At 40.2% G+C, this 27,284-nt stretch overlaps 1 protein-coding gene across 1 annotated transcript; it reads right to left on the minus strand.

Annotated features, from left to right (window-relative positions):
- Positions 1–338: 338 nt before the first annotated feature.
- LOC148837825 (uncharacterized) lies at positions 339–3,315 on the minus strand. Its single transcript, XM_088909868.1, has 5 exons — positions 3,276–3,315; positions 1,726–1,889; positions 1,526–1,638; positions 1,364–1,415; positions 339–806 (listed from the first exon to the last, which is right to left on the minus strand). Exons 1-5 carry the CDS (start codon positions 3,313–3,315, stop codon positions 339–341), a joined length of 837 nt encoding a protein of 278 aa, XP_088765994.1.
- Between the last annotated feature and the right edge of the window lie 23,969 nt (positions 3,316–27,284).

Raw genomic sequence — 27,284 nt, forward strand, 5'->3', positions numbered from 1 at the left:
TCCGGCCAGGGTGCTTATACGCTGCACAAGCCGTGTCTCAAAAACAACAGGGTTGTAAGCACACACACACACACACACACACACACACACACACACACTGACTGCGTAAAGTCTCACGGAAAGAACTCGCAGGACAAGCACCATGTGAAATGTGAACCGCTTTATTTCAACAGTGGGTTTTCAAACACAGAAACAGTGCGGTACACATTTTTCACACAAGTTACAGACTCCTGTTTGCAAGTATGTGAAATGTGAACCGCTTTATTTCAACAGTGGGTTTTCAATCACGGAAATATTGCAGTACACACGTGTTACCGGCTCCTGTTTGCATTCAACAATTAAATGTTGGTGTGGAAAATTAGTTCGGTACACGTAACCACCACCCCAACATTGCTGAGAAACTTTGAGGCATCTGAAAAAGCATTCATAATCCCCTTCCGCTCCCCATGTCTAAAACCATGCGAACCACACTGTGCGATCTGATCTAGCAGAGCAAAAAAATTTGCCTGTGTAATCAGCGGGATAGTGTTACCACAGGTTCTGTGTAAAACACGCTGTATTTTGGAATACACACTGTAGAACCCCCCAGGCTTCCGTTTCTTATCTGAAAACATCAGATCCGCAATAATTTCATTCATGTTCTTGACATACGCATCTATCTCTTTAACAAATTTAAGGACATTAGCATTCAACTCTTTCTTTTTCATATCAAGCTTTGTAGAGAGAAGTGTGTAAAGCACTCTTAGTAAGAATTCAGACGTATACATTCGAAATTCTTCATTCTTCAGATGATGGCTCACCCGGGTCTGTAGAACAGAGTGAAAGCTGTATTCACATTTTACATAGATCTTTTTTTTTGCGTCTGTTAAAATAAGAATAGTGTTTCTTTTGCAATGCATCAAAAGTCATGTCTACTAATTTTTCATCCAGCTGTTCAAGTATGGCGTGTACATGCACATATGGGGAGCGGTCGTCAATTATGTTTTTCAGCAACTGTTTTATGCCCCGCTCAGTGCCATTTGTAATGGTGTATGAACCCAGACACCTGGCGGTGTACAGAACAGCCGATAAAATTCGGGCTAAACTGAGAGACTTATAAATTTTGAAAGCGGCAAACGTCACATCTTCAAACCCATCTGTGTAGCCGACAGACAGGCATGTGTGGCCCCGCTGACCGGGATGGTCAATCAAACAGGCCGGGCAGTCATCAATCAGAACCCTCTTTAAACAGTGTTTGAAGATGCAATAAACTACTGCTTTCACAATCTGGGGCATAATATCGGGCTCATTAGGGACATCGTTAGCTAAACCTGGTTGGGCATCAGCTTTATTAACATTTGGTCGAACACACAAGCATAGACACGAAACATTGCACTGGTAGTTTGAAGATTGATGCATCGACCTCCTCTTTATTCTATTAAAGGAAAAAAAAAAAGGAAGGTTTAACAAAATAGACATGCTTTGTACCTAAAATATCGAGCATTTAACGCCTCTTTTGAGCTAAGGTTTTTCGTTAATATTTATTATTTGTAGCGAGGTATCATCACTAACACCAGGCAGTTCATCATTATCTGCTTCCCCATCTGAACTCACACAGCCGCCGCTGTCACACGTCGCAGAGGGCGGGGTCGGGTTTTGCTAAAAAGAAGACCAAGTATTAAAATGCCATACGCTAAGCGCCAATACAACAATTCCACAATCAGAAAAAATATTTTAGCCGCATACCTCTTCACTTTGTAGAGCAGTGGACCACGATGTTTCTCCACACAAAGAAGCCATCTTCGCAGCTCCCAACAACGGGCGGTGTCTGACAGCTGCAGGGACGCGCTGCGACCCTGTCAAGCCGGTGCGTTTAAGAATATGCGCCAATGGTGTAACCACGCCTACATAACACAAGACATTTTTCAATTGGTTGTGTTGTTTTAGAACGACCCCCCCCCCCTCATTGTTTTATCGAGAGCGAAAAGTATTCACTTATCAGTTTATAAGTTTTAAACTTTAAAAGTATTAACACACAACACAAACACAAATGATGTGTTTCCCCAGAAAAGAACACAGGGGTTGGTCTTAAAGTTTTAAAATACTGTAATAAGACACAGCTTATTTTTAATAACACATTCGCGACAGCTTTTTTAGAAAGTTTGAAATTAATTTCCACACACCGCAAGCGTAAAAGTCTTTAAAGTATTAACAGGCGATAAATGATGGGGTGTTGTTCTTTATATTTTAACGGATTGATCTTAAAGTTTTAAAATAACATATTAGAGATATTTGAGAGACGTGGGGGTCGACGTCACGGTAGTTAAAGGCTCTGGAATGCAGAGTGGGGGTGCTAAAATTGACCACATAGCGAGGGGGGTGATAAAATTGACCTCAGAGCGAAAGTTTATAAAATTTTTAAATTTTAAGCGGGTACAATTAACAGTGACAATAAACGGACTGATATAGGAGTTAAAGTTTTTCATTTGTTTTAAATGCTGTTTTGTATATACATTTTATATTAATGTAAAGTTTTCTAATTTATAATCACCACATGTATTTCAAGCAAAAATGTTCTTAACATCGCATTGCGAAAAAATAAAACCTCAAAACATCAAGCTTGGTTTGTGAACACGTCGCTATAAAGAATAGATACATTTTCTTATAGCGATACCGTTAATAAAAAACATTTTGCTTAATAATATTCTTAGTGGTCTGTTGGTGAATCAAACACAGACACCGGGGCACATTTTCACCACGTTTAAACAGCTATGAAATTTAGACACCGTTGTATGTCTTAAAATAATATAGATTTTAACATTATAACGGTCTAAAATGTTTTCTAAAATGTTTCTTAAAATGATTTCTACAGCCCAGTACGTGCACGCCCCAATGATACCTAAGATTAATGGTTTTATAGGGGCCATGTGTGTTTCTTAGAAGAGAATGTTTATCGGTTTGGGGTATAAGTACCAGCGCTGTAACAAGCGAAGGTTTGGCTGGATTCCAATTCTTACAGTCTCGCGTTATCGTTTAACTTGTCAGAATGGATCACACCGATCAATTACAACAGTCTGAAGATAGTCTATTTACAGACTTAACACTGTTCGATTTGATAGACGAAGACGAGGACTCCACGAATTACAGCGGTATGTATATCTGGCTTATTGTGAGATAAAATTACAACGTCACAGTGCATGTCTTATGTTGACGTGTTGTTAGCTATAGTTGCAAAACGTTGTATAATATTTGTATACCAGGCAATATTGTATTATTATAATGGAATTACCAGGGAGTTGTTCTGTAATGTGGGCGTGACTGTGTGTATCCATTCATTTCCATTAGCCCCGAAAACAACAGCTGTAAAAAGACCAGTTACGGCGCAACCCAACGCTGGTGAGTAATTACGACAATGTTTTGAATAACGCTTTACGACCATGTGAGTCTTAAAGACACATGGGTACTTTCTCCATGTCAATACACGTATGTGTCTATTTCACAGACGTGGGCGAAGGGACAATTCAATTAACGTTTAAAAAACCTCGTTTGTGCTTTACAATACCCCCGCAAAACCTTGTGGAGACACATGCAGATGTTCACATTATACCAGAGGGTGCGGAGCATATTATCAGATCGTCTGATAGAAGAGGTCGGTATTATATAAAACATTCTTTTAGCATGCACATTTAAACATGTCTATAATAAAAATTCCCACCGTTTTTCTATTTTTTGGTAATTTGCAGTGTTGAGTTCTTTCACTAATGGTATTTTCCCTCTCCGGGCAGAACCCGAACCTTCAAAAAATAAACTGCGACACAACGCTAAGACGTTAACAGGATCAACGAACTCAAAACATCTCAAATCAACAAACAAAGGTTAGTATCATTTAAGCATGGTCAAGATGTGTTATGAGCCACTTACGGAAACCGTTACTTCTTTTGTTAGAATATTAATTCATTGAAAGATCCTAGTTCACGTAGTTTTCTGTTTGGGGTTATTAAAAAGCCTTATTTTAAAACTGCTTAGCCTTTAAAGTTAAAAGCGACTGGTCTGGGCCATGGGTCTATATGCCGTTAACCATACCGCTTGACCCAGTAGCGCCACCACAGTCTTAAAGGAAACCGGTGTAACAACATGTCCGGGTAACTTGTTCCATTCTCCCACAGCCCTTTGTGGAAGGATGCGCCACATGTGTGGCGTTTTTATCCTAGTTATCGTAGTTTTCTGATTTTGACCATTTAGATTGCATTGACTGGTGTGTTGAAAAGTCTTTTATTTTTATCGTAGTGTAGTTTTCTGATTTTGAGATATGGTACACTGGCGTGGTATTAAAAAGTCTTATTTTTATTCACACAGCCGCCGTATCGACGAGCGGTAAAAAAAGTGTGGTGGAAACGTCGGGCCCTAAGGTGGTGACAGCGTCGAAGACGGCCGTTAAGACGCTGACCAAAGCCAGACGTGTCAAGCCTTCAGAGAGAAATCATAACGCGACTAAAGACTTGGTGTTGGGTGATGTGCTAGATTCAGTGTGCTGTATTACACAGTCACTATCAACAGCGATCACTAATGAGGTGTCTAAAAAACGAGCTTTAGAGTGTCTAAGAGTGGCTTTAGCTGGTGTACAGGCCTTGTTTCCAAAACCGATCCAGGTTTTCACCGCTAACCTCTTAGATATAATTTCTACAGAGGATGCAGCTCTAAGCTCAGGATTTCAGAACATGATGGTGATATTTCATGCTTCATTGGCCCAGATCTCCGGTGATAAATGACTAAGCATGCAGTCTAAAAAGTGTTTAAAAGACCTACCGCTTGCCAACATCAAGCATTTGTACATTAATAAAATAATTAAACTGACAAAAGCATGTTTGTTGAGATGTAAAAGATTCAGAGAGAGGCCTCAGATTTCACAAGGGCAGCCCGAACCAAACAATGAGAATGCATTGGTGGAAAATAATGCGGTGCGCTGTGGTGCTGTGGCAGAACAGAATGACGGTAACTTTGAAAACCAAGAACCGGTTGTGATGAATGTTGTGAATCAGGTTGGTGACTGTGTCGGCGCGAATAGAGACCCCTTAGTTTTCCTGGAGCGTATACGTAGTTATAACCGGTCTTATAATAAAGAGCAACAGAGCACTATGAAGAATTTCGTTTTGTTAATCTTGACAGAATAGCCTCGTATGTACAGGCTATAGACGTTGTGCATGGTGCAGTCCAGAGAATATTGGATGAACTTTCTCCAAACATCGGGGCGAATGATTTTGTATAACTGTGTTTGGCTGCGGGTGGTTTTAACAAACCCTTGTTCTCACACAGGAGACACTCCGGAGAATTAAATGCTGCCGATTTTTTAGGCCACATCTCAGACCTCTTATAGAGCCACACAGAAGTTCTCACCGATGACTAGTGGTGACGATAGTTAGGAATATGCAGGGGGTGCCTGCCGAAGATTTAAATCCGTGTACGGTTTGTTGAATGAAGGTTGTACCGATGGGGAAATGTTACAGGGCGCTAAACGAATGCACAAAGAGTTGGGTTTTCCAGAGAATCGGAAAATTAGTTTGTCAGACATTACAGCTTTTGAAAAACATTTAATGGTGGTCATTAAAATTTTGTACCACAACCAGGGTGATTGGAAATATTTTACAACGGGGCCCACGCCACCAAATTCTAAAATACTTTTTGTTCTACTGCATGAAGAGCATTTTTACGGGGTTTGAAATATTAAAGCTTTTGTGGGGGCGGCGTATTTTTGCACTAACTGCCATGTGGCATATAGCCACAAGAATGCACACGCCTGTGTTAAAGCTTGTAAAACCTGTTTAGATCCCCACTGTTGCAAAATTGATGCAGAAATTCAGAATTGCCCAGCCTGTAAGGTCTTTTGTCGTGGCTCTCAGTGTTTGGCGAGACACTTTCAGAATGCAGCGACGGGTGTTAGTAAGTGTGAGCGCAGGGTCTTTTGTGAGAAATGTGGGGTTTATAACCTCGCAAGTCACAAATGTAAAGAGAAACTGTGCTCGCATTGTAACAACGTGATCGACACCCCTGACACACATTTGTGCTACATACCGCCTTTGGACAACCCCAAAATTTCAAACAAATACATTTTTTTTCGACTTTGAATGCATGCAAGAAACGGGGAGACACATACCAAATTACGTCCACGCCCTTCATATTAACAATAAACGAAGCTGGGAATTTTATGGTGAAACTTGTCTAAAGGATTTTGTGTGTAAATTTATCGATAGATGTTTCAAAAACCATACTTTCATATCGCACAATGGCAAGGGATATGACAATTACCTAGTAATCAGAAAGTTGTTAGATGAAAAGATGGACGTTGAACTAATTAATCAGGGTGGTAAGATAATGTGTATGACCGTAAAAGCTCTGAACATCAGATTTATCGATTCTCTAAACTTTCTACCTATGAAATTAAGCAAACTGTCATTAGCCATGGGGTTTCCCGGGGGTAAGGGTCATTTTCCACACTTGATGAACACTTCAGAAAACCAAAATTATGTCGGATCGATGCCGCCGCCAGAACTTTACGGCGTTAACTACATGCTGCCAAGCGAGAAAGCCGAGTTTTTGGTTTGGTATGAAGAATGCAAGGGAAGTGTGTTTAACTTACAGAGAGAGTTGAAACGCTACTGCCAGATGGATGTGGCAATTCTAAGAGAAGGCTGTGTCAGGTTACGGGACGAGGTCATGACTATGACCAGACAGACACGCGTGACTGAGTCAGGGGCAGCCTGCGTTGTGTGCATCAACCCCTTTCAGTTTGTGACCATTGCTAGTGTCTGCATGTCCATGTTCAGACTTATGTTTTTACAGGAAGAGACGATAGCGTTGCTACCCCATGACAATTACCACCGCCAGCAAAAACGATTTTCTACACCCAGCATTCAGTGGCTTATGTACATCGAACACACAGAGCACGTTAAAATCCAACACGCGTTAACCACAGCCGATGAGTTCAAGGTTGGACCATATTTTCTGGATGGTTATGCTGTAATTGACGGAGTGCAGGCAGCCTTTTGAGTTCAACGGTTGGTTTTTTCACGGCTGTAGCGTTTGTTATCGTGAAAACGATTTTAATCCACTGACAAACACTACTTTTGGTTGGTTGTACAGAAAGACGATGGTGAAAATTAATTTTCTCAAAAGTTTTAACGTGCGTGTTTTGTGGGAGCACGAGTTCAGAGACATGCTTGTTGAAAATGGAGACTTGGGTAAATATCTAACAGCGGCGCAGTTACCAGACCCTCTGCAACCGCGTAATTCGCTTTTTGGGGGGATAACAAATGCTATTTGTTTGCATTACACAGCACAACCCGGTGAAAAAATTCATTACTATGATTTCACCAGTCTGTATCCGTTTGTGAACAAAACTAAAAAATACCCACTGGGGCAGCCCCGAATAATTTATAACAACTTTGGAGATTTAAAACGGTATTTCGGTTTAGCGAAGGTGAAAGTTTACCCACCCAGACGTTTGTACTTTCCAGTTCTTCCAACCAAAATTGACAAAAAACTGTTTTTCACACTGTGTCATACGTGTGCTGAAACAAAAGAGACCACTCCCTGCGAGCACAGTGATGAAAACTGCGCCTTGACTGGTGTCTGGTGCACCCCTGAATTACAGATGGCCTTAGATCTGGGGTATAGAGTGAGTAAAATTTACTAAATTTGGCATTTCGAAAAGGCCTCACATGATCTTTTTTCAGACTACATCAAACGGCATCTGAAAGGGAAACAGGAAGCTTCGGGGTTTCCAGAGTGGTGTACATATGTTGTGAAACAACAAAGATATATCAGCAAATATGAAAAAGAGGGTGTCCAGCTGGACCCCGGCAACATTAAAAAGAATCCGGCCAAAAGACAGCTTTCAAAAATTGCCTTGAACAGTTTGTGGGGCAAGTATGGGCAAAGAGACAATTTACCACAGACCACCATTGTGAGAAACCCCGATGAATTGTTCAGGTACTTATTCACGCCATATCATGAGATGTCAGCCTGCGAGTTTATCAATGAAAACACAGCCTGTGTTACGTGGAAACACACTAAACACATCTATACAGGCCATTCACACACTAACATTTTCATCGCTAGCTTTACAACCGCCTATGCCCGCTTGGAGTTATACAACCTGCTAAATGCTTTGCAAGTCCGCTGTCTGTACCACGACACAGATTCCGTTATCTTTGTGAGCAGGGAGGGTGAGTGGAATCTGGGGCTGGGTGACTATTTGGGTGAGCTGACCAATGAAATCGATGCTGGACAACACATCACCGAGTTTGTATCAACAGGACCGAAGTCATACGGGTACAAGCTGTCTGGTGGGAAAGCCTGTTTAAAGGTGAAAGGTATTACACTCAATGTGAACAATTGTGAAAAAGTTAACTTTGAGAGTCTGCGGGACTTGGTTTTTGACTATGGTGTGAACCCTTATGCAGATTTAAACATATTTCTATTCAACAGCCGATGATCGTGCGTGTTAAAAAGGATTGGCGCATTGAAACCCGGACCTTAAAGAAAACCCAGAAGGTGGTGTACGACAAGCAGGTGCTGCAAGAAAATTTGACATTGTTGCCCTACGGATATTAACACGATGGATGTCAGGCTAATACATCCTTTTTCATGCATTTTGTCCGGACCCTCGAGTTGCGGTAAAAGTTATTTTATAAAACAACTCTTAGAGAACGGTGATACCGTTATGACTCGTAAACCCGAAAACATAGTCTGGTGTTACAGCTGCTGGCAACCTCTATACGCTGAGTTGCTTGTGAAATTTCCATATATTCAGTTTATAGAAGGACTACCGACGTCGTTTTCCAATGACCAGCTACTGCCACCGGATAGAGTAAATTTGATTATATGATGATTTGATGGAGTCTGCGTGTGAAAATAATGAGATAGAAAAAGCTTTCACCAAATACGTACACCACCGAAACCACGGCGTCATGTATATCATCCAAAATGTGTTTTGTCAAGTCCAGAAAAGTAGAACCATAGCGTTAAATACAAAGTACATGGTGCTGTTTAAAAACCCTAGAGATAAACTATAGATTACAACCCTGTCCCGGCAGATGTACCCCGGTAAAGCCAATTTTTTTTTGGAAGCGTTCGATGACGCTACTAAAAAACCTTTCGGTTACTTGTTGGTGGATTTAAATGCCGACACCCCAGATGACTATCGCTTGTGAACAGGTCTTTTCCCCCCAGATGTACCCACGGCTTATGTATTTAAAAAATCTAAAAGTCGGTGATCTCGCAACCATAGACTCAGTCAAAAAAACATGTTCGGGCTGTAGTGTGCTCTCACGAAGCACCAGTTCTGTAGGGGTTTGGGCATTTACTGGGACAATTATTAATTGTAGCAGTAAATCACAAAATTGATTCTTTTAATGGCCTTAGAATCCAACCATGCGATATAACTCAAACAACGCACACACACAGGTACTAATACACGAGGATACATTTATTAATAAATAAAATATGCATGTAAACCTAACAGATCTTATCGTGAGGTTTATCAGAATACAAAAGGTATATATTCAATCAGTTATGAAGAGTTACACATATCAAAAGGACATACGTTCGGTATATCATTCATTTAGACCGTTTCGTAATTGAACTTGGTTACAACTTCTACATTAGATACTCAAAACAAGTACATAACTCTTAGGAATTAAATTGATATCAACTGGTTGGGATAACAATTGAATTCTCGAGCTGTAATGTAGTGAAGTTGAATACTCATCCAATCTCTGGGGATTCAGATCTCCTGCGGGCAAATAGAAGCAGTTGCAGGCTTGTTGCTGTCCAATCCGCGCTCTCTGGCTCCGTGCCAGGCTGTGCTGTGCGGCTTGCGACGGTGCGCTGCTGATGCTCTCTGAAGACCGGCTAGTTAGTGTTGGCTTTAACTAGCGAAGTTTGTGCACAGGAGAATAGTGACTGTTGGTCCCAGCAGGTCAGGAAGAAGACCGGTTCGTTCCTGATGAAGCGCTAGTTCTGAATAGTGATTCAGCTGTCCACAGTTCCGACCTGTTCACGAGGCTTGCTGCTGATGCTAACGTCGGGTGGATCTTTTGGTTACTCTCTGGCAACCTCCGCTCTCGACTCTTAGAACAAAGGAAAGTTCTGGCACTCGGACACACTGGCCGTTACGTGGTTGTCCGGGCTGAGTCTCAGGATGGTCAGGAGGCGTGCTGCGAGAATGTCCTGCCCTTGGGAGCCTTTCTGCTCCTGGGCCATCCTGCCCTGGAATTGTCTCGCACCCCTAGGATTATCCTTTGGAATAGTCTCACAGGCTCTCTGTGTTGCCTGTTTTACCTGGAGGAACTTCAGCTCATTCATTGGCTGAAAGTTTCATGGGCATCAGAGACCCACGTGGGTTACTCAGCCCTACCAGTCCCTGATTGGTTGATCAAGGTGAGATATAAGTCACTTACTCCTGACACTTAGGAATGCAGTCCAGATGTCCATCTGGCACTCCCTAGACAGATAGGCATCAATGGATGACCATTGATCATGATAGCCAGGCTTAGCTAAGTGCATCCCCATTTGGGAGCTGTCCCTTATCAAAAGAAAACATCTTTAAATCAGCCTGCATGAATAGCTTCTCTGAGAGATGGGGCCTCATTTGGGAAAGCACAGCAACGCTTAATTCTGTCTTATTAATAAGCCTCGCCACTACAGGGACATCGTCATGTCTTCACGCGTTCAGAGAAACCTGACTCTCTTACATTTTCTGGTAAAAGCCGCCCCCAATCAGCGGAAAGCTATTCTCTGCGGGGCTACAAACGATCTTGTACAGGCCATAGCTGAAATCGCCTTGAATACCTTGAAAGGGAACATACCGTTATCTGCTAAGCAGTTTGGGACTCTGAAGAGAAAGCGTAAGCTTATAAAGACTTTGAGTCGAAAGGGTCTTTCTCTTAAAAGAAAGAGACTCTTGGTGAACCGGTCCGGTGGTTTTATCGGGACTCTGTTGAGTATTGCAGTACCATTGATTACGGGGCTTCTACAACGTCAATAATGGAGCACGCTGAAAAAATGTACCTGGTACCTCAGAAACAGCTCGATCGACTCCGAGAGTGGTCTGGCCTCGAAAGTGATGTAAGAAAAATAACAACCCGCTGGTTGGATGATGAAATGAGAGACATTCTTCAGAACTCACATCTGGCCGAATATGAAAAAGTGAAATTGTACAGTCAGGTGTTACAACGGTATTTGACATTAGTACGCCAGGAGACTTCTGAAAAGGGGACTTTAACTGTTGTACTACCGGAAAATGCAACCGCCGAGCTATCACGCCCGTTAGCACAACAGCCGTCATCGAGCGACGCTGACTTTGGGTATATTTTGGACAGCGTGTCTCAGCGGTTCCGGAGAAATGCAGAGATATTGTTAAAGACCATGGCTCGCAATGAACCATTAATAGCCTGGAATGAAAAAGGGGAATTTGTGTACAAGGGGGCACCCGTTGAGGGCTCTCACATGATTGATCTTGTCAGGGCTCTCACGCAGTAGCAAGCAGTTGCGGTCGGTAAGAAGCCAAAAGGTTGGGATGTGTTCATAGAGGCTATGGCTGAAATCAACGTGCCGGGCACCTTGCTAGCCAACGCTGCTAACCGAGAGCTATTTGAAAAACTCAAGGCAGCCCCGCTGGGGTGTGCAGCATCAGTCAAAACTTTAAAACAACTGGTCGAGTTGTCGATGCCCGACCCGGTCTCTAAGATAACCGTAGAAAGGAGACGATCATTAATACCTAGAGCCACATGGTTGTCTTTGTAACATTTTTTCTCTGGGTATGTGTGTTTGTGATAAATGACTTGAAATGTATATTAAAAAGCGTGAGAAATATAGTTAAAAATGTTTGTAATAAAATGGCTTGGATGTAACATGTACTAAAAAAAGCTTGAGCGCTATAACCGCGAATGTATAAGAAAAATATTGTATTGATTTTAATTCATATTTTGTGTTCTTTTTTAAATAATAACCACACAGACAATGAAATGGTTTGATTTCATTTTTATTTTAGACGGTCGATTAACATTTATGACATGTTTTGAATTGTCGTAAACACCAGCATAATTGAACATTCGTATTTTCAAATGGCTTAAAAGGGTACAGGGGTCTCCGTCTCACACGTCGTTGGTTTTTCAGAAACATTTCCACCATGCGGTCATTCTGGATTGCATTTGTAGAATAAAGTTCTAAAATGTTTCTAAAAGATAAGCCTTTACATCTATGGTATAGAAAAAAGACGCAATGTAGTCCGCAGATCACCGCAAAAAAATCTTGCAATTGTCTGTTGTTGTAAAATATGGAATTAGCATTTCTGTTTAAGAAATCAATAATGTTCTTGGGAAAGAAAAAAAGGCTTCGGGTGAAAATCCGTAGGAGTCGAAAAATTCTGCTCCCTCGTCATCGGGTAAGTAAATAGCAAGCCAGTGTTCACCGGGGCGGTCGTGTGGGTGAGTATTAACTATTAAACTCAGAGGGCGCCGCGCCAGTCTCTCGCTCGGTAGACCATCACTGGGGAACACGCCTAGAAAACTGTCTCGGGTGTAGCGGTCTCGGGTTAGAATGTCTTCCAGCTGTTTGGTGTTCATCTTTATGTGCAGGTTGTGTGGCTTCCCGTGCTTTTTAGCTGAAGTCGTAAATGACTTGACGTCTCATATCAAGCTCTATCACGTTGTCGAACAGCGTGTACACAACCATGTTAACTGTAGTGGGTAGCGGTTGCGCGAAGCGTATTTCAGCTCTCAGATTACCCGTTTTGATAAGTGAATAATGCCCTGTGCACTCGTCGTTGGGGCTGAGATTGAAAGCGAACAATGTGTAACCGCATGCGTACTCCTCGCGGTCCACCAGAAGTGGTTTGTCTTTCAGATGCTTCCTGGATGTTTCCACCAGATTAAAATATTCACGGACGCAATGTCCATTCTGGAAGTCTGGTTGAAGCGGTTTAGTGGGGATTTGTTCACCATCAGCGTAGAGAGCCAGAAAGTTAACGTTGTAGTGTTTAAAATTGAAGGGGTTTTGTGTAAAACTGCCGCTGAATGCCGCGTTGTCCACAAACCCCAAAATGACCACTTTGGGTAACTGTCCGAGAAAGAGGTTTTCTTGGTTACACACACGGCTCCCTGCAGGCAGACTGAAGACTTTCATCTGTACGCGGTCTATGGGGTATTTAGCGTTGGCTGTCAGGAGTGCTTCGGCGTGTCCCAGTCTGACCCCTGGTGACACTCTGACTCTTTTCACAAACAAAGATGCAGAGAGTACGCTCAGTTTGTGTTCTCCAACGTTGTTCATTAAGCAGAAAGCATCTCTGTTGCGCGTGAGTTTTATTTTCAGGTCAACGCCATTCAGTAGTAGTTTGTCCTGAAAAAACAGGTCTGGGTGAATGTGACCCAGGAGCTCCAGTTTTCGGCTTTGCGTTGTGTATGATGCTCTTTTTCGGAACCCCTGATTGGGTCCATCCAAAATTGTGGACTCGTGTTGCCCGGCTGTGTCTTTGTGAAAGAGCCCTGTTGAATACTGCGTCTTCAGCGTCTCTTCGCTGCAGTTCAGGACAGACTCTATAAAGGCTCTGTAAGGATGACAGTTGTACTCTGGCTGATCAATCGGTCTCCTACGGTGATGTCCACCTGGCTGAAGATGGCAGCGATGGGGTAATTTACCAGACTCACACGGGCTGCCGCATCAATGTCCCGACCACCTGCTTCCGTTATTTTACAGGTCAAATAGAGCAGCGTGTTGTTTAAATCTAAATAATCTTCTCCATTGCCTGCGACGTAGAACTCCAGAGGTGCGTTTTCCGTTAGGGCCGTGAGGGGTGGAACTTCTATGTAAAAGCTTTTCTCGATGCTTGTTTGGGTAGGCACTAATTGAAATATGCCCAGCTCTGACTTGGTGCATTCTGCAGACCTGCCGTGAACAAAAGCCATATTTAAAATATGTCTCGTTTCATATCTCGTTGATTGCGGTGTGTCACGCCCCTCTTCTTGGTCGACCTGAAGCTTTTATGAGCTGACTGTCTTCGCCTGCGTAGTCCTGCAGTTTGTAATAGGGTCTAAGAGCCAAGGTCCGCTCTTTGACAATGAAAATTTCATCTGTGAAGGTCTCTTCATATCCCTTCTCAAACACTCCCTTTATTTTGGACACCCGCATGCGATCACCCACATTAAATGAAAACTTTGACGGTTTTCTCTTAAAGTGTTCGTCATAGACCGTTCTCCACACCTCAAGGGAGTTTCGGACGTAACAGAAGCCGGGGTTCGTTTAATAGTCGTGTGGTAACTATGGTTATAAGTGTAAATAAGATCTGCTAGGACATCGATATATCGAAAGGTGTTTTTGTGTGTCAGGTACCTCCACATTTTTGTTTTAATAGTTCTGTTAAACCTTTCGACCATGCTAGCCTTCACATCGCTGGCCGTAATGAAATGTTCAATATTCTCACATTTGAGAAAATTTTGGAAGGTCCTGTTAAGAAATTCTTTACTCTCATCCGTTTGTAGCTTTTTATGAGCACGCCGCTCTTGCAGTATATTTCGGAAGGCGCCTGTCACGGCCCCTCCAGACTTGGTTTTCAGCGGCACGGCCCAACCGTATTTAGACAGCATGTCTATACACGTTAAGATGTAACAGAAACCGTCGTTGAACACGTAGTGTTCTCTCATGTCCACCAAGTCAGCCTGCAACTGCCAGTCCATTTCGGACACCAACGTCCTGTTTCTCTTAAAACGTATGCGCACCGGCTTGTGCAGCGTATAAGCAGCCTGGCCGGACAACCACTTGGCCACCCGGCCGCGGCTGGCGCCGCTCACACCCCGGGATCTCGCGGCCCTCATCAGACTCCCCATCCTGCCGTAACTACCCGATTCCCTAGGGTTATAATAGAGTGCACCCCACGGAAGACATGGTCCCCTTCCAAACCAATACACGCTTTCACACACCTAAAGCGAGGGATGAGGTGGCATGGGGCTTTTGGACCGACTGGCCGGGGGAAGGCGGGGAGTTCCGACCCTTAACGAAACACCACTGGCTCCTGAGGGGGGCGGGACATGCACCCATAACAACACACCATTGGCTGGCAAGGGGGCGGGACATCCAACCACCGCGGACACCCATTGGCTGAAAAAAGGGGGCGTGGTACCTGTCAAAATTTTGACGAAAGGTGTCGCTTTATACTACTAGACTTGTCACCATCTTTAACTATACTGTGTCTTATTCACAGCAGTTGAGAGAGAGTAGGGATAGACACGTACAGAAAACATTTTTGTGGTAAGGATGAGCAAAATGTCAGTATTTACTGCTAGTAATAAGTGTAAGATTTATAGTTAAAATCTGAGCCTAAATAGAAAGTTAAAATCTCGACAAAAAGAGCAATGTTGGAAATGCGCAATTTTTCTGGAGCAGACATACAAATAGAAAATAAATGCTTTTTGACATCTCAAATCAATTTTGATCAAAGTCTCCAAAACAAACAAGAAAAAGAACATTTTCAGAGAGCAATTAGTTTGTGTTTACATAGAATAAGTAATTAGATTTATGAGCAATCTAATTTCTTATTCATTTAAAGAGTGAAATTTCAGCTGCAGAAGATCGCACCAGAGACAGCACTAGCACCCCTTGTCATAGATGTTTATGAAAGGGTAAATTAAGCCATGTCAAGTGCAGTAATTTGGTGATCAGTAATAACAGTTTAAAAATGTGCATTGATTAATGAAAAGGTGCTGGAAGCCTCATAATTAAAGAGCTCTGTAGGACAAGTAACAAAAGACATAAGGCTGAAGCTAAAATTTAGTCTAAAAGAGTAAGGCAAATGAAAATTTAGGGCGTTAAAGTGTTCGAGATGTAAATAAATGTAAAAACACAAAAATGCTCATGAGCAAAAAGTTTTAGAAAAGGAGCAGGTGTTACTTTGAAATGAGAAAATTGAAAAAAGCAGACCAGACATCATGCAGAAGAGGGATACGGGAATACATGCAAACACTCAGATATACAAAAAAAATCACAGAAAGCTGTGTGTTACAAAAGAAAATGTGAACCTGAAGCAAATTTAGCAGAGAGTGAGGGAACACATAAAATACATTTTTCCAAGAAAGAAATTTAGCGTTTGTCACTAATGGACGTACTAAATAAAGCCATAAATAGAGAAATCTAAGGATTTTTTTATTCAATGTTGGTAGCAAGATGAACTTCGGACTCGGCAGCTGTCAGGCTGAGCTCAGTGTATATTTTGTCACAGAGTTGGTGCAAGATGTTGACAGTGAAAACAGGTATTTAGAAATAGCTCATTTTAAGAAGGAGATTTTCAGAATAATTATAAATCTAACAAGATAGGGCAAACACAGAAAATAGGTACAGTTAGATTGATCAAATCAGTATGCAAAGCCGTTTAGCAAAGAGGGTGTGTGAAGAGTAACAAACCGGTATAGTTTAGATTTTTTTTTTGAACCAGGGAAAATATGATCATGTTTCTCTATAACAATAATAATAAACTTTATTTTACATAGCACCTTAAAAAGTAGCATTTCAAAGCAACACAGTAGGTGAAAAACAGTTATAAAGACCGCACATTACAAAGTAAATACATAGAAAGAAAAGCAGTTAGAAGTGCTGCCAAAGTCAGAAAATGAAGCAGATACAGACACTAAATAACAGCCATTCTGAAAAGAAAGGTTTTTAGTTTAGATTTAAATGCATTCAGGGTAGATGACTTTGATATCACTGGGGATACAAACCCAGAGCTCTGGGGTACAACTAGAGAAGGCCCTGTCACCCATACAATGTAGATGATCTTGAGGACAGTTAGAAGACAGGCATAATGTGATTACTTGCTTGTGAACCGGTCAGAATTCTGGCTGCCAAATTCTGAACATATTGGAGATTGCTCATTGTGGATTGAATTACCCCAGTGAACAAGATGTGCAGTCAATAATTCTAGTCTTTCTGATTCCTCAAGTACCCTTTAAAATAAACCAAATCAATGTAATGTTCCACAATGCAGCTTTTTTAATTCTACATGGCCGGAATTCACATATAATATTTATGATGGAAACAAATAAATACAGACAGTTTTTGAGGATTTAAGTGTAGGCTAAGTTATTGCAGGATGCAAAACATTTGAAGTTATTTGCAGGCTAGTCACAGTGTGTCTGAAGAGCGCTTGCAAAAAAGTATATATTAGAAATGAAAGCAAGGTATAGGGAGCTTGTATGTAAGCTAAAGGAATGGCAGACAGATATCAATGAGTTTGTCAGAGGTGAAGTATGTCTGTTTTCTGACGTAGAAGTACATTGTTAATGTTTTTTATCTGTGATAAAGTATCTGCTAAAGATCAGAAAGCTATTTAAGAGGATGGTTATAATAAGAGATAGTAGTTCAGGTGGGGAGCTGCGGCAGCATGCGTAGGCTGCAAAGGAACAAGTAATAGGTTTATTCCATGCTGAAAAAAACAAGAAAGAGAACACAACGTTTTGGCCGTGGAGCCTTCTTCAGGTGTGCCTTCTTCTTCAGAAGGCACACACCTGATGAAGGCTCCACGGCCGAAACGTTGTGTTCTCTTTCTTCTTTTTTTCAGCATGGAATAAACCTATTACTTGTTCCTTTGCATAATAAGAGATGCCAGGTTGCCGACACTGAAAGAGAAGGCTAGAAAAGCTGAAAAAGAAGGGAGGATGTATAGACAAAAGATCTTCTAGCGGTAGAGTTAAGAAAGTAAGAGGAACTTTGAACAGTGAGAAATAAATAAAATACAACTGAGAAGCTGGAATGTGGGATAGAGATGAAAATTACAATGGGGTTTTCAATTTTTCAAATTGAATAGGGGAAAAGGTTTAATCTAGAATAACTGACTTAAAAAGTGTTTTCTGCACACCACATGAAATGGCAGGTAAAGTAAGATTAGATTATTTGGCACCATCAGAACATGAAGTAGAAGAAAAGTCATAGGTTAAAAGTAAGTTCTTATGGAGCATGTTAAGACTAGAGTGGTAGACAGGAAAAAGATAATTTGGGGAAAGTTGAGGAATACAGTGATAACAAGAACATTTCCTAAGAGGGTTAGGCATACTTTTGACAAATGGACAAGAGATGTTATAGACTGCAGAAGAAGATGATGAAGTTAATGGACTCATGTTAGATTTTCTGTAGTTGCTAGTGTTGAATTGTGTGTTGGATGCACATAAATTGAAGGAACAGGCAAATATAGCTGATGCTGATCCACATAGCCAGCATTTAAGATGTTTACAATTACAGGCAATTTGTTTAAATACAGATTAGCAATGGATACTGATATGCCAGAGTGTGCATAGACTGTTTTGTTAAGCCAGCAGTACAGATGCAGCCATTCAAAGTGCACGGCACAGACACGTACCGCGGGTAATTGGTTACTTCATCGCGCGTCATATCGCAGTACGTGATTGGTTGACCGACAGGGGCACTCGTGGTGCGTTGGTCGGTCGTAGAAAGATTTAAATGTCTTTACTGTGCCCGTTTTAGTATTGAATGTTTATATGGAATTTTACCACTGAAGGGAAATCTTAGTAGCTGAGCATAAAAAGAATAGGAGCATAACGCGTGTGAAGGCCATAAACGATATTAATTTTGGAACATAAACATACAGTATTACAGTATATGGCTGGTCTCGGTACTTTAAAGAAAAAATACACACCAGTATTCCATTTCTCCCTAAACATTTTAAGCATCGAAGTCTTAAACTAACATGTGAAATAACGAGTATAAAAAGTAGTAGTTTTAAGCTTTTCTGCAAATATAATATGGAATCACGTATCTTAAGAAATTAAGAATGATATAATTATATTTATGTACTGCAACACAATAGTACACGCTGTACAATGTCTGTTGATACTGTTTGTGTAGGGCTGTTTCACCACTCCTCATGTGACCTTGCAGGTGGTACTGTGGTTTACGTGCCCAACTTCTGAACCACAGGTTGGGTATTCAAATCCAGCCGGCGCCATGACTTTTCTTTTAACAAACATTTCTTTAAAAAAATAAAATATCAATATTATGGACAATTAATTGACTTTTTATATTTCTAAATATCACAACATGTCTGAATTTAAGTTATTTTTAATAACAATGAATAGTCACATTCTTTCCTTCTGACAACAGTCCCTGCTTCTGCTTCCTGCTTCTATCGTGTGTGGGGGGCGGGGGTGGGGGGGATCTTTTTAGATCTCCCTTCAGATTTAAAAGGTTATTAATCATATCTTCAGTGTCGCATCTTCCCAGTGTAGCTGATCTTTTGCTGCCTGGGTAAACTATCACAAAGCTTTAGAGAACTTAACATTTATATTATCAACAAATTGTAAATACGACGTTTACATTGGCATTATTAATTTTTCACTTGAGTGTATGGAGGATTGTCAGCTGTCACTGAGAGCAGACCCCCCTTCTAAGGCTGCACAAACGATCTTTTAAATTTTTATACAGAAGTGGAGGCTGTACAGTATGCGTTACAATATAAACATTTATATTGATTTAAATCACATTTTGATTTAAATCGCAAACGCGTGTTTAATTAAATGTATTTTTTGATTCACAATCAGACACATGCAACATAAATTATCTTTGTCTTCTAAGTATGTTAATAAACTTTCAGCATAGCTTTTTCCCCATTTAGATTTATTTTTCTTGGGATTTTGGGATCAAACATGGAAAGATTAGATTGTAATCGTTTTTATTTTTGAAATACATTTTAGAAAAGTGTAATCTATACTAAAAAGCTGTATTTATTTAATACCACTTGATACTTATATTAATGGAGTTTAGTTGATACTGTTTAAGCTTTTATTTTAAATTATATTACAGCATTGTACACATGCTTAAAAGAGAAGAGAGAAAACGCAAGCCTTCTTCAGGTGTGAGGGTTTTCTGCTCAGAATGAAACGCTAAAATGTAATGTAGGCTCTGAATGGGTTCAATTATGATTTGGGCTTGATTAAGATCGCTGCCTTTCATCTAAAATCCTGCTTGAATCCTTCTAAACTAAAAATTACACACAAGAAGAGAACAGGCTCTGGTGAAATTTCTCTTTTTTTAATTTCTCTTTTTATCTTGGAAAAACATCTTACCCGCTGCAATCCGGGCACAGAAGGATTAAAAGAAGTCAGACAGGCAGGGGGGAGAGTGAGTTCTAAATAAAGAGGTATCCAGGTAACAGTGAAATGGGCGAACAGTCTGGGGAGATGGCCCGTTTTCCATGTAAATAGTTCCCTGGTTCCTCACCCCTTGGTGTTTCTCTCGCTCTCTCTCAGGCTGGCGGGCTTGTCTTGTGTCCCTCTCTCGTCTGGGCACGGGAGTGCTGCTGGAAGGTGTTGACGGAAACACCTGATCATTAGCTCGAAAGATTTCAGTGCTTTGTGTATATTCTAATGGCAGTGGAGGCAGGGTGTGTGGGAACAGGTTTGGTTGAAATTGTATTGGAGATCTATGTTCTTCACACCTGAAACATTTTCTCTGAAAGCATTTTCTTCCCAGTTTAGCCGATCTTGTTACAGCATGTTACAGTTTACTATTATTAACCATATTAATTTTAATTGCTTAATGCCGTTTTTTGACCACGCACGAATATTCTTATGTCCATATCTTCGCAAGGGAATCAGTGCGAATTGTAATACTAATTAAATGACCGCGGGCACTTTCCACCCCCTCTGACACCAGGAACATTCCTATTCTTAGCTCAGCAGCTTATGACAATATGGGGTGTTCAAACCATTTTTTTTACACAGTGACACAGTGTCGCGTTGTGAATCTGTTTTTCCGTGTTTTAAAGAAAGTGGAATACAGTGATACTACCTGCTATATACATACATATTTTTAGATATTTAGACCCTTAAATAAATATCATTATTAATAATAATGATAATAATGATAATCGACCAGTGAAAGCTCTGTTGTCCTTCACATGAATGCCTGAAACATTTTACTGAACCCAGGATTTTACACTATATTTCCCATTATAAAATGGATAATTCCGGTCCTGAAGTCTGATTGCCTGACATACATTCGAAGAAGTCCTATATTTTTTAATATAGGCACATCCTGGAATTTTGACTTCACTGTCTAATGAAGAAATTTTAAAGACTACTTCTTAGCATAGATAAAAAAGCTTGGATTCCCATGGACAGTATCTTATACACATATCTTTTTCTGCTGTCTTTGTTGATCTCTTGAGGATCCTTGTGATATTTTGAGCTCTCGTTGAATGATAAAAGTGTCACAATTTTAAATCATTTTCATTGTTAGAAATTATGAAACGCTCTGTTAAAAGCAAGGGAGTTTTTATATCTGTTATAATAAAAGAAAATGCCCGACAAACTAGGGATTGAACAGTTTTTCAGTGCTTGTACAATCGATGGAAATGTTCAAATAAATGTGCTAAAGAAATGAACAAAAAAGTAAGTTATTCCTTTATCATATTGGCTAGCTAATGTCCCATCCTTGTTAGTTAGATCAACGAAACGCTGTGATGTTACTTTTTGTCTATGAAAAAATAAAGTCTTTTCATTTAAAATGACGGTTACTAATAATGTGGACCAGCATAATACTTTTACTGGTGGAGCTCATATAGCTGTGTCTGGATATCTTGGTCAAATATTCAGCTTGTGTATATTGGCTGTTTAGGCTGTTTAGGGTTCTATAGCATTCCACACGGCTGGGCAGCTTGTTTTCCTTAGATACGCGATTAAAAAAAAATAAATTTTTTGAATCCCCAGTGGAACACATTCCATAAGAATCAGTGCTTTTATACAGTATATTTTATACAGTATATCGCCTTCAAACACATATATTTAAACACGCGTTTACGATTTAAATCAAAACGCGATTCAAATCAATATAAATGTTTATTTTGTAACGCATAGGTGACTATTCATTGTTATTAAAAAGACTTAAATCCGATCATGTTGTGATATTTAGAAATATAAATTTGTTTGGTGCGAGTGAGGTTTTATTTAATCTCTGACCAAGGGAAACGTTTCATTTTTTCAAAGAAATGTTTGTTAAAAAATAAAGTCATAGTTCCATGGGATTCGATCACAGACCGTGTGACATGGGAGTCAGGAGACTAACACACAGCGCCACCGGCGCAGTCACATGCAGAGTGCTGAAAAAGCACTACAGAAACATTATCAACAGACAATGTACAGCGTGTACTATTCTTGTGTTGCGGTACATGAATATAATTATATCGTTATTAATTTCGTTAGATACGCGATTCCATATTATATTCCCTTTTAATCAAATTCTAAAAGTATGCTTGTTGACTCCGGTATCTCTTTAGTTAAAGACTTCGATGCTTAAAATGTTTAGGGAGAAATGGAATACTGGTGTGTATTTTTTCTTTAAAGTACCAAGACCAGCCATATACTGTATGTTTATGTTCCAAAATTAATATCGTTTATGGCCTTCACACGCGTTACAGTATGCTCCTATTCTTTTTATGCTCAGCTACTAAGATTTCCCTTCAGTGGTAAAATTCAATATCTACAACGGGCACAGCAAAGACGTTTACTGTAAGTCTTTCTACGACAGACCAACGGACCACGAGTGCCCCTGTCGGTCAACCAATCACGTACCGCGGTACCGAGTGTCATCTTGCATCACAATGCGCAACGCCACCTGCGGTACGTGTCTGTAACGCGCACTTTGAATGGCTGCATCTGTATTAACAGAATCGTTATAAGCATGAGGACACTTAGACATATCCTTAAATAAGAAAGACTATGATGATTTACTGGATGTGGCACTTTACCTCCTACAGGAAACCAAACATTCAGGATAGTTACATGGATATAAACTGGTGCACTTACAGTGCATAAAAGAAGGGTTTGTTGTCACTCAGAATACAGTAAGGCAGCTGCTTCACATTATTGACCCTCAAGGTGTTTCAAGCCAATGAAAAGATCGTTTAAGATGATGAATATACCAAAATCATGGGACAAATTTTTTCTGGCATGTTGATACTTATGATAAATTAAAGCCCTATGGAATTTGCATTAGTGCAACATATTATTTGGTTAAAGGCTTACACGACCAACAGAAACCCAGCACTCACAGCAAGTTACTTTCTGGAGGCAGTTAAAACATGAAAGGGGTGCCCACAAAAAATACGAGCTGACATGGGGACCAAAAATGGACATATTGACAACATACTGCATTTTTTGTGGTACAATCACAATGATGTTTTCGCCAGACACTGCTTTCTGTACGAATCAAGTAACCACAACCAGAGAATAGAAGGCTGGTGGTCTTATCTATGCAAGCACAATGTTGAGTTCTGGATCAATCTTTTCCAGGAGCTCAAGGAGAACGACTGCATTTCTGTTGATGTTCTGAACAAGAGTTTAGTATTGTTCTGCTTCTTGCAGCTCATACCATAACCTTCGAAAATTAATTATATCTTGCTTAATATTATGTTTTTTTTAAAGATGTGGGTTCACATTAGTGGTGGGGATGCTTCTGCATCTACTCTAGAGCAGGTACTATTAGCTCTAATTATTAACATCTTCAGATGGGGAGCTTTCCCAGTACAAGCTTTTCAACATCAAAAATCCCAGTAAACAAACATGGAAAATAAATAGAACTTAATAATTTTTTAATCTTTTTTATTAAAAAGCACACAACATTTTGGCTGTATAACCTTTATCAGGTGTGTGAGGTAGATGAGGAGGGGGGGTAGATAAGGAGATGTGTGTATGAAGGAGAGGAGAAGAGTTAGGGGACGAAAGACAATGTGAGACAGTGTTGTAGACTGGTGAAAAAGGAGATGGAAATGAAGCTGTCAGTTTATGCAAATGAATAGAAAGATTGAACAGAGTCAGTGGTTAAATCCTGGGGTGGTATGTGAGCCAGGTTGGAGAACTATTTTGGCTTAATGTCTTTCTTATGTGGAAATGTCTGAAACATTTGTGGAACACACAGTTAAATCGGTGAATCTATGGCAGACAACTGGCTTTGATCCTCACTACTCTAACATGTTCCCTTAAACAACACCTCAAATATTAATATAATGCCATTTTTACTGAATTAGAGCAGACACCATGTATTTCTAATAGTATACAATGCAAAATGTATAATGAGAATGAATTACATGTTATAATAACATTTCCCTACAGTATGAGCTGAACAAAGGTGTTAAACTGTAAAACGGTCATCAAATTCACCCCAGTCGCAAAACCAAACAGCTCCAAACAGCCAGCCCTTGACAATGTATAACCTACCGGATTTATATGGTGCTGAAGATTGACTATATGACTATAAATTTCATTTAAAAGGAGAAAACTATAAGATTGTCAACAATGTCCATTGTAAAGCAATGTTTACTGCCCAATATATTCTCTATTTCTCCCCGAAACTCAGAATAGGCCTGGTATGTTGAAGGGAGTTTTATTACTGGACTGCATGTGTGGGCAATAGGTCTCCTTCCCAAACCCTCTAAAGAAGTAAATTCAATTTTGATTTCCTGTGCACACAAAACACCAGAGCCACTATTGAATTTCCTTAAAGATAAGTCATCTACTTAAATTTGTTTTACAGAAGGGTTAATTTCAACATACATTGTCTCCACTTCACTAACACTCATAAAAAACTGTTTAAAATATCTCGGGAGACATCAGATATTTTATCGAGTGCAGATGATCCCTGTCATCTTCCCGTGTTACAATTTTTGGTTGTGTTACTAGAATCTATACTTCAACAGGATTCAAATCATAACTCTCTTCTGAGTGTGTTTCCACGTACCCTATAGTTAACTGTTGCTCTTCCAATGATGGCAAGTGTGTTGTTTCTAGAATTTCTGCATGAACACTATTCTGAATTTGTACAGACTCTTTCTTGTCTTTCACCTTATTCTATGTAGTGATATTTCTTGCTTCGTTATACAGAGTTGGAAAACTTTCCTCAATAAAGCAACATTAACCAGGCCATTTTTTGTGTTGTGAAGTTGTTAGAAACCACATTGGAGGGGCCAGAAAATATTATTTGCAAAGGGATGGCTGTTATTATTATTATTGAATTTTTTTAAATTTTACATACAGTCTGCTTATTCTGTAGTAATCATGTATATTTTATATACTGAAGTCATGTATTAATATATTTATATAGAATGTTTTCTTACACCTACTGTATGTAATGCAGCATTATAATGCTACAGATGATAATGCAAAAGTGACCCTAAAAGGACAAAATATGGTGTCCAAAACCATGAGCCATAGAAAAAATCATTATAACAGTAAAAACCTTATTTCTGGATACATATTGCAATCAATATTTAAATTTGAATGATTTTGTTTGTCTCAATTGCCACCCCATTAATGTAACATTAGATTAAGCGCGAAATAGCTGACACTGTATGGTTGTCACCGTATCACTTCCCTGTAACCAGTTCTGCTAAGTGCTTGATTTCATGGTTTTAACCTTCACACATCACACATCAAAATAAATATATATATATTTTTTGCATACAAAAATTTAAACAGCTTTGACCTTGATTAAAAGTAGAGATTTATACATGTTTCAATTGCTTGCTTTCTGCCTGCTCCAGTGACTAGCATCATAGAAACATACTTTAAAAAATAGGCCTTTAATAACATAAGATATTGTTTAGTATGTACAAATATCCAGTTCTTGTATGGGTACTTTTATTCAGAAATGAAATCATATTGCTCATGTATATATACTTTAAAATCACATTAATAATGTAAAATACATTTTTAATGAACATTCTTTTCTTTAGTTCACTATTAATCTAGAAAGATATGGATTTTTTCAATATAAAACCAATTTTTGTGCTCACGAGCAAAGTTTCAAGATTTCAGATTCTCATTTTATAAACATAATATTACTAATTGCTTGCTTTTTATATTGCTCCCAATCACCAATGTTAATTCAGTAGTTAAGTCCAAGTCTTATTTCAAATAGATGAAATGACAAATATAACGGGATAGTGTACTTAATATTTTAATATTTTAATAAAATCACCAACTTCCACCCGTCCCTCAAATATATGGTTAACATATCTTCCACTACTCTTCCGTTTCTAGACATCAACTTCTCCATCAACTACCCTCGACTGTCCACTTCAGTTTATTACAAACCCACGGATTCACACAGCTACCTCCTGTTCAGCTCATTTCACCCCAACCATACTAAAAACTCTCTTCCTTTTTCACAGTTCCTTAGGTTACGACGATTATGCAGCGACGACATCGACTTCGAGAACCAAGCCCTCGAAATGTACTCATTTATCATCAACAGAGGATACCCCAGCAGTGTGATTGACAGGGCCCTTGCCCGAGCCAAAAACACCCCCGGACCATCAACCCGATCAGGAACTCCCGCCGTAACAACCGCATTCCTTTGGTGCTTCCTTACCACCCTAACACACTTCCTATCCCCAGGACCATTAACCACAACTTTTCCATCCTACAGGATGATCCCTCCATTGGGGCCCTCTTTTCTGATCGCCCTATCATCTCATATCGCCGACCACCTAATCTGCGTAACCTCCTTGTTCACAGCTCCCTTGACCGCCCTCAACAATCATCCACACCAGGCACTTTCCCTTGCAACAGAGCTCGCTGTATCACCTGCAAGTACACAGCCATCACCACACTCATTCAAGGCCCCTCAGGACAATTCCGGATCACCCAGACAGCATCTTGTACCTCCAGCAACCTTATTTACTGTATCTCTTGCAGTAAATGCCCAGCCATCTACATTGGAGAAACAGGAAGGAGACTCGGAGACCGGTTCAGAGAACACGTCAGGGCTGTGAAGATTAAAGATCTCTCCAAGCCCATTGTTTCTCATTTCACCTCTGACGGCCACGACCACTCTAATCTCTCCGTCTGTGTTCTCAAAGACGGTTTTCCGAACTCATACATCAGAAAGACCACCGTAACTAAAATTATTCTGCAGCTAGGATCACACATTCTCCCTTCCCTTAACGACTGTTCTTTTAAATTTTCTCCATTCATTGGAAGTTTCATTTCACACCTCTCTGCACCCATTCTGACTTCACACCTCTTGATTGGCCTCTCTTTCTGTCCCCTGCTCCCGCCTCTCACTCCTCCTCCCTCCCAACCTTTGTTCTCCCGCTACTTTACCTTTGCCTACTGCCCTGTCTCTCTCACACCTGAAGAAGGCTCCACGGCCGAAACGTTGTGTTCTCTTTCTTCTTTTTTTCAGCATGGAATAAACCTATTACTTGTTCCTTTGCAGCCTACGCATGCTGACGCAGCTACCCACCTGAATTA

Source organism: Atractosteus spatula, chromosome 3, assembly GCF_055471065.1.
Source record: "Atractosteus spatula isolate fAtrSpa1 chromosome 3, fAtrSpa1.hap1, whole genome shotgun sequence".
Classification (NCBI taxonomy): Eukaryota; Metazoa; Chordata; class Actinopteri; order Semionotiformes; family Lepisosteidae; genus Atractosteus; species Atractosteus spatula.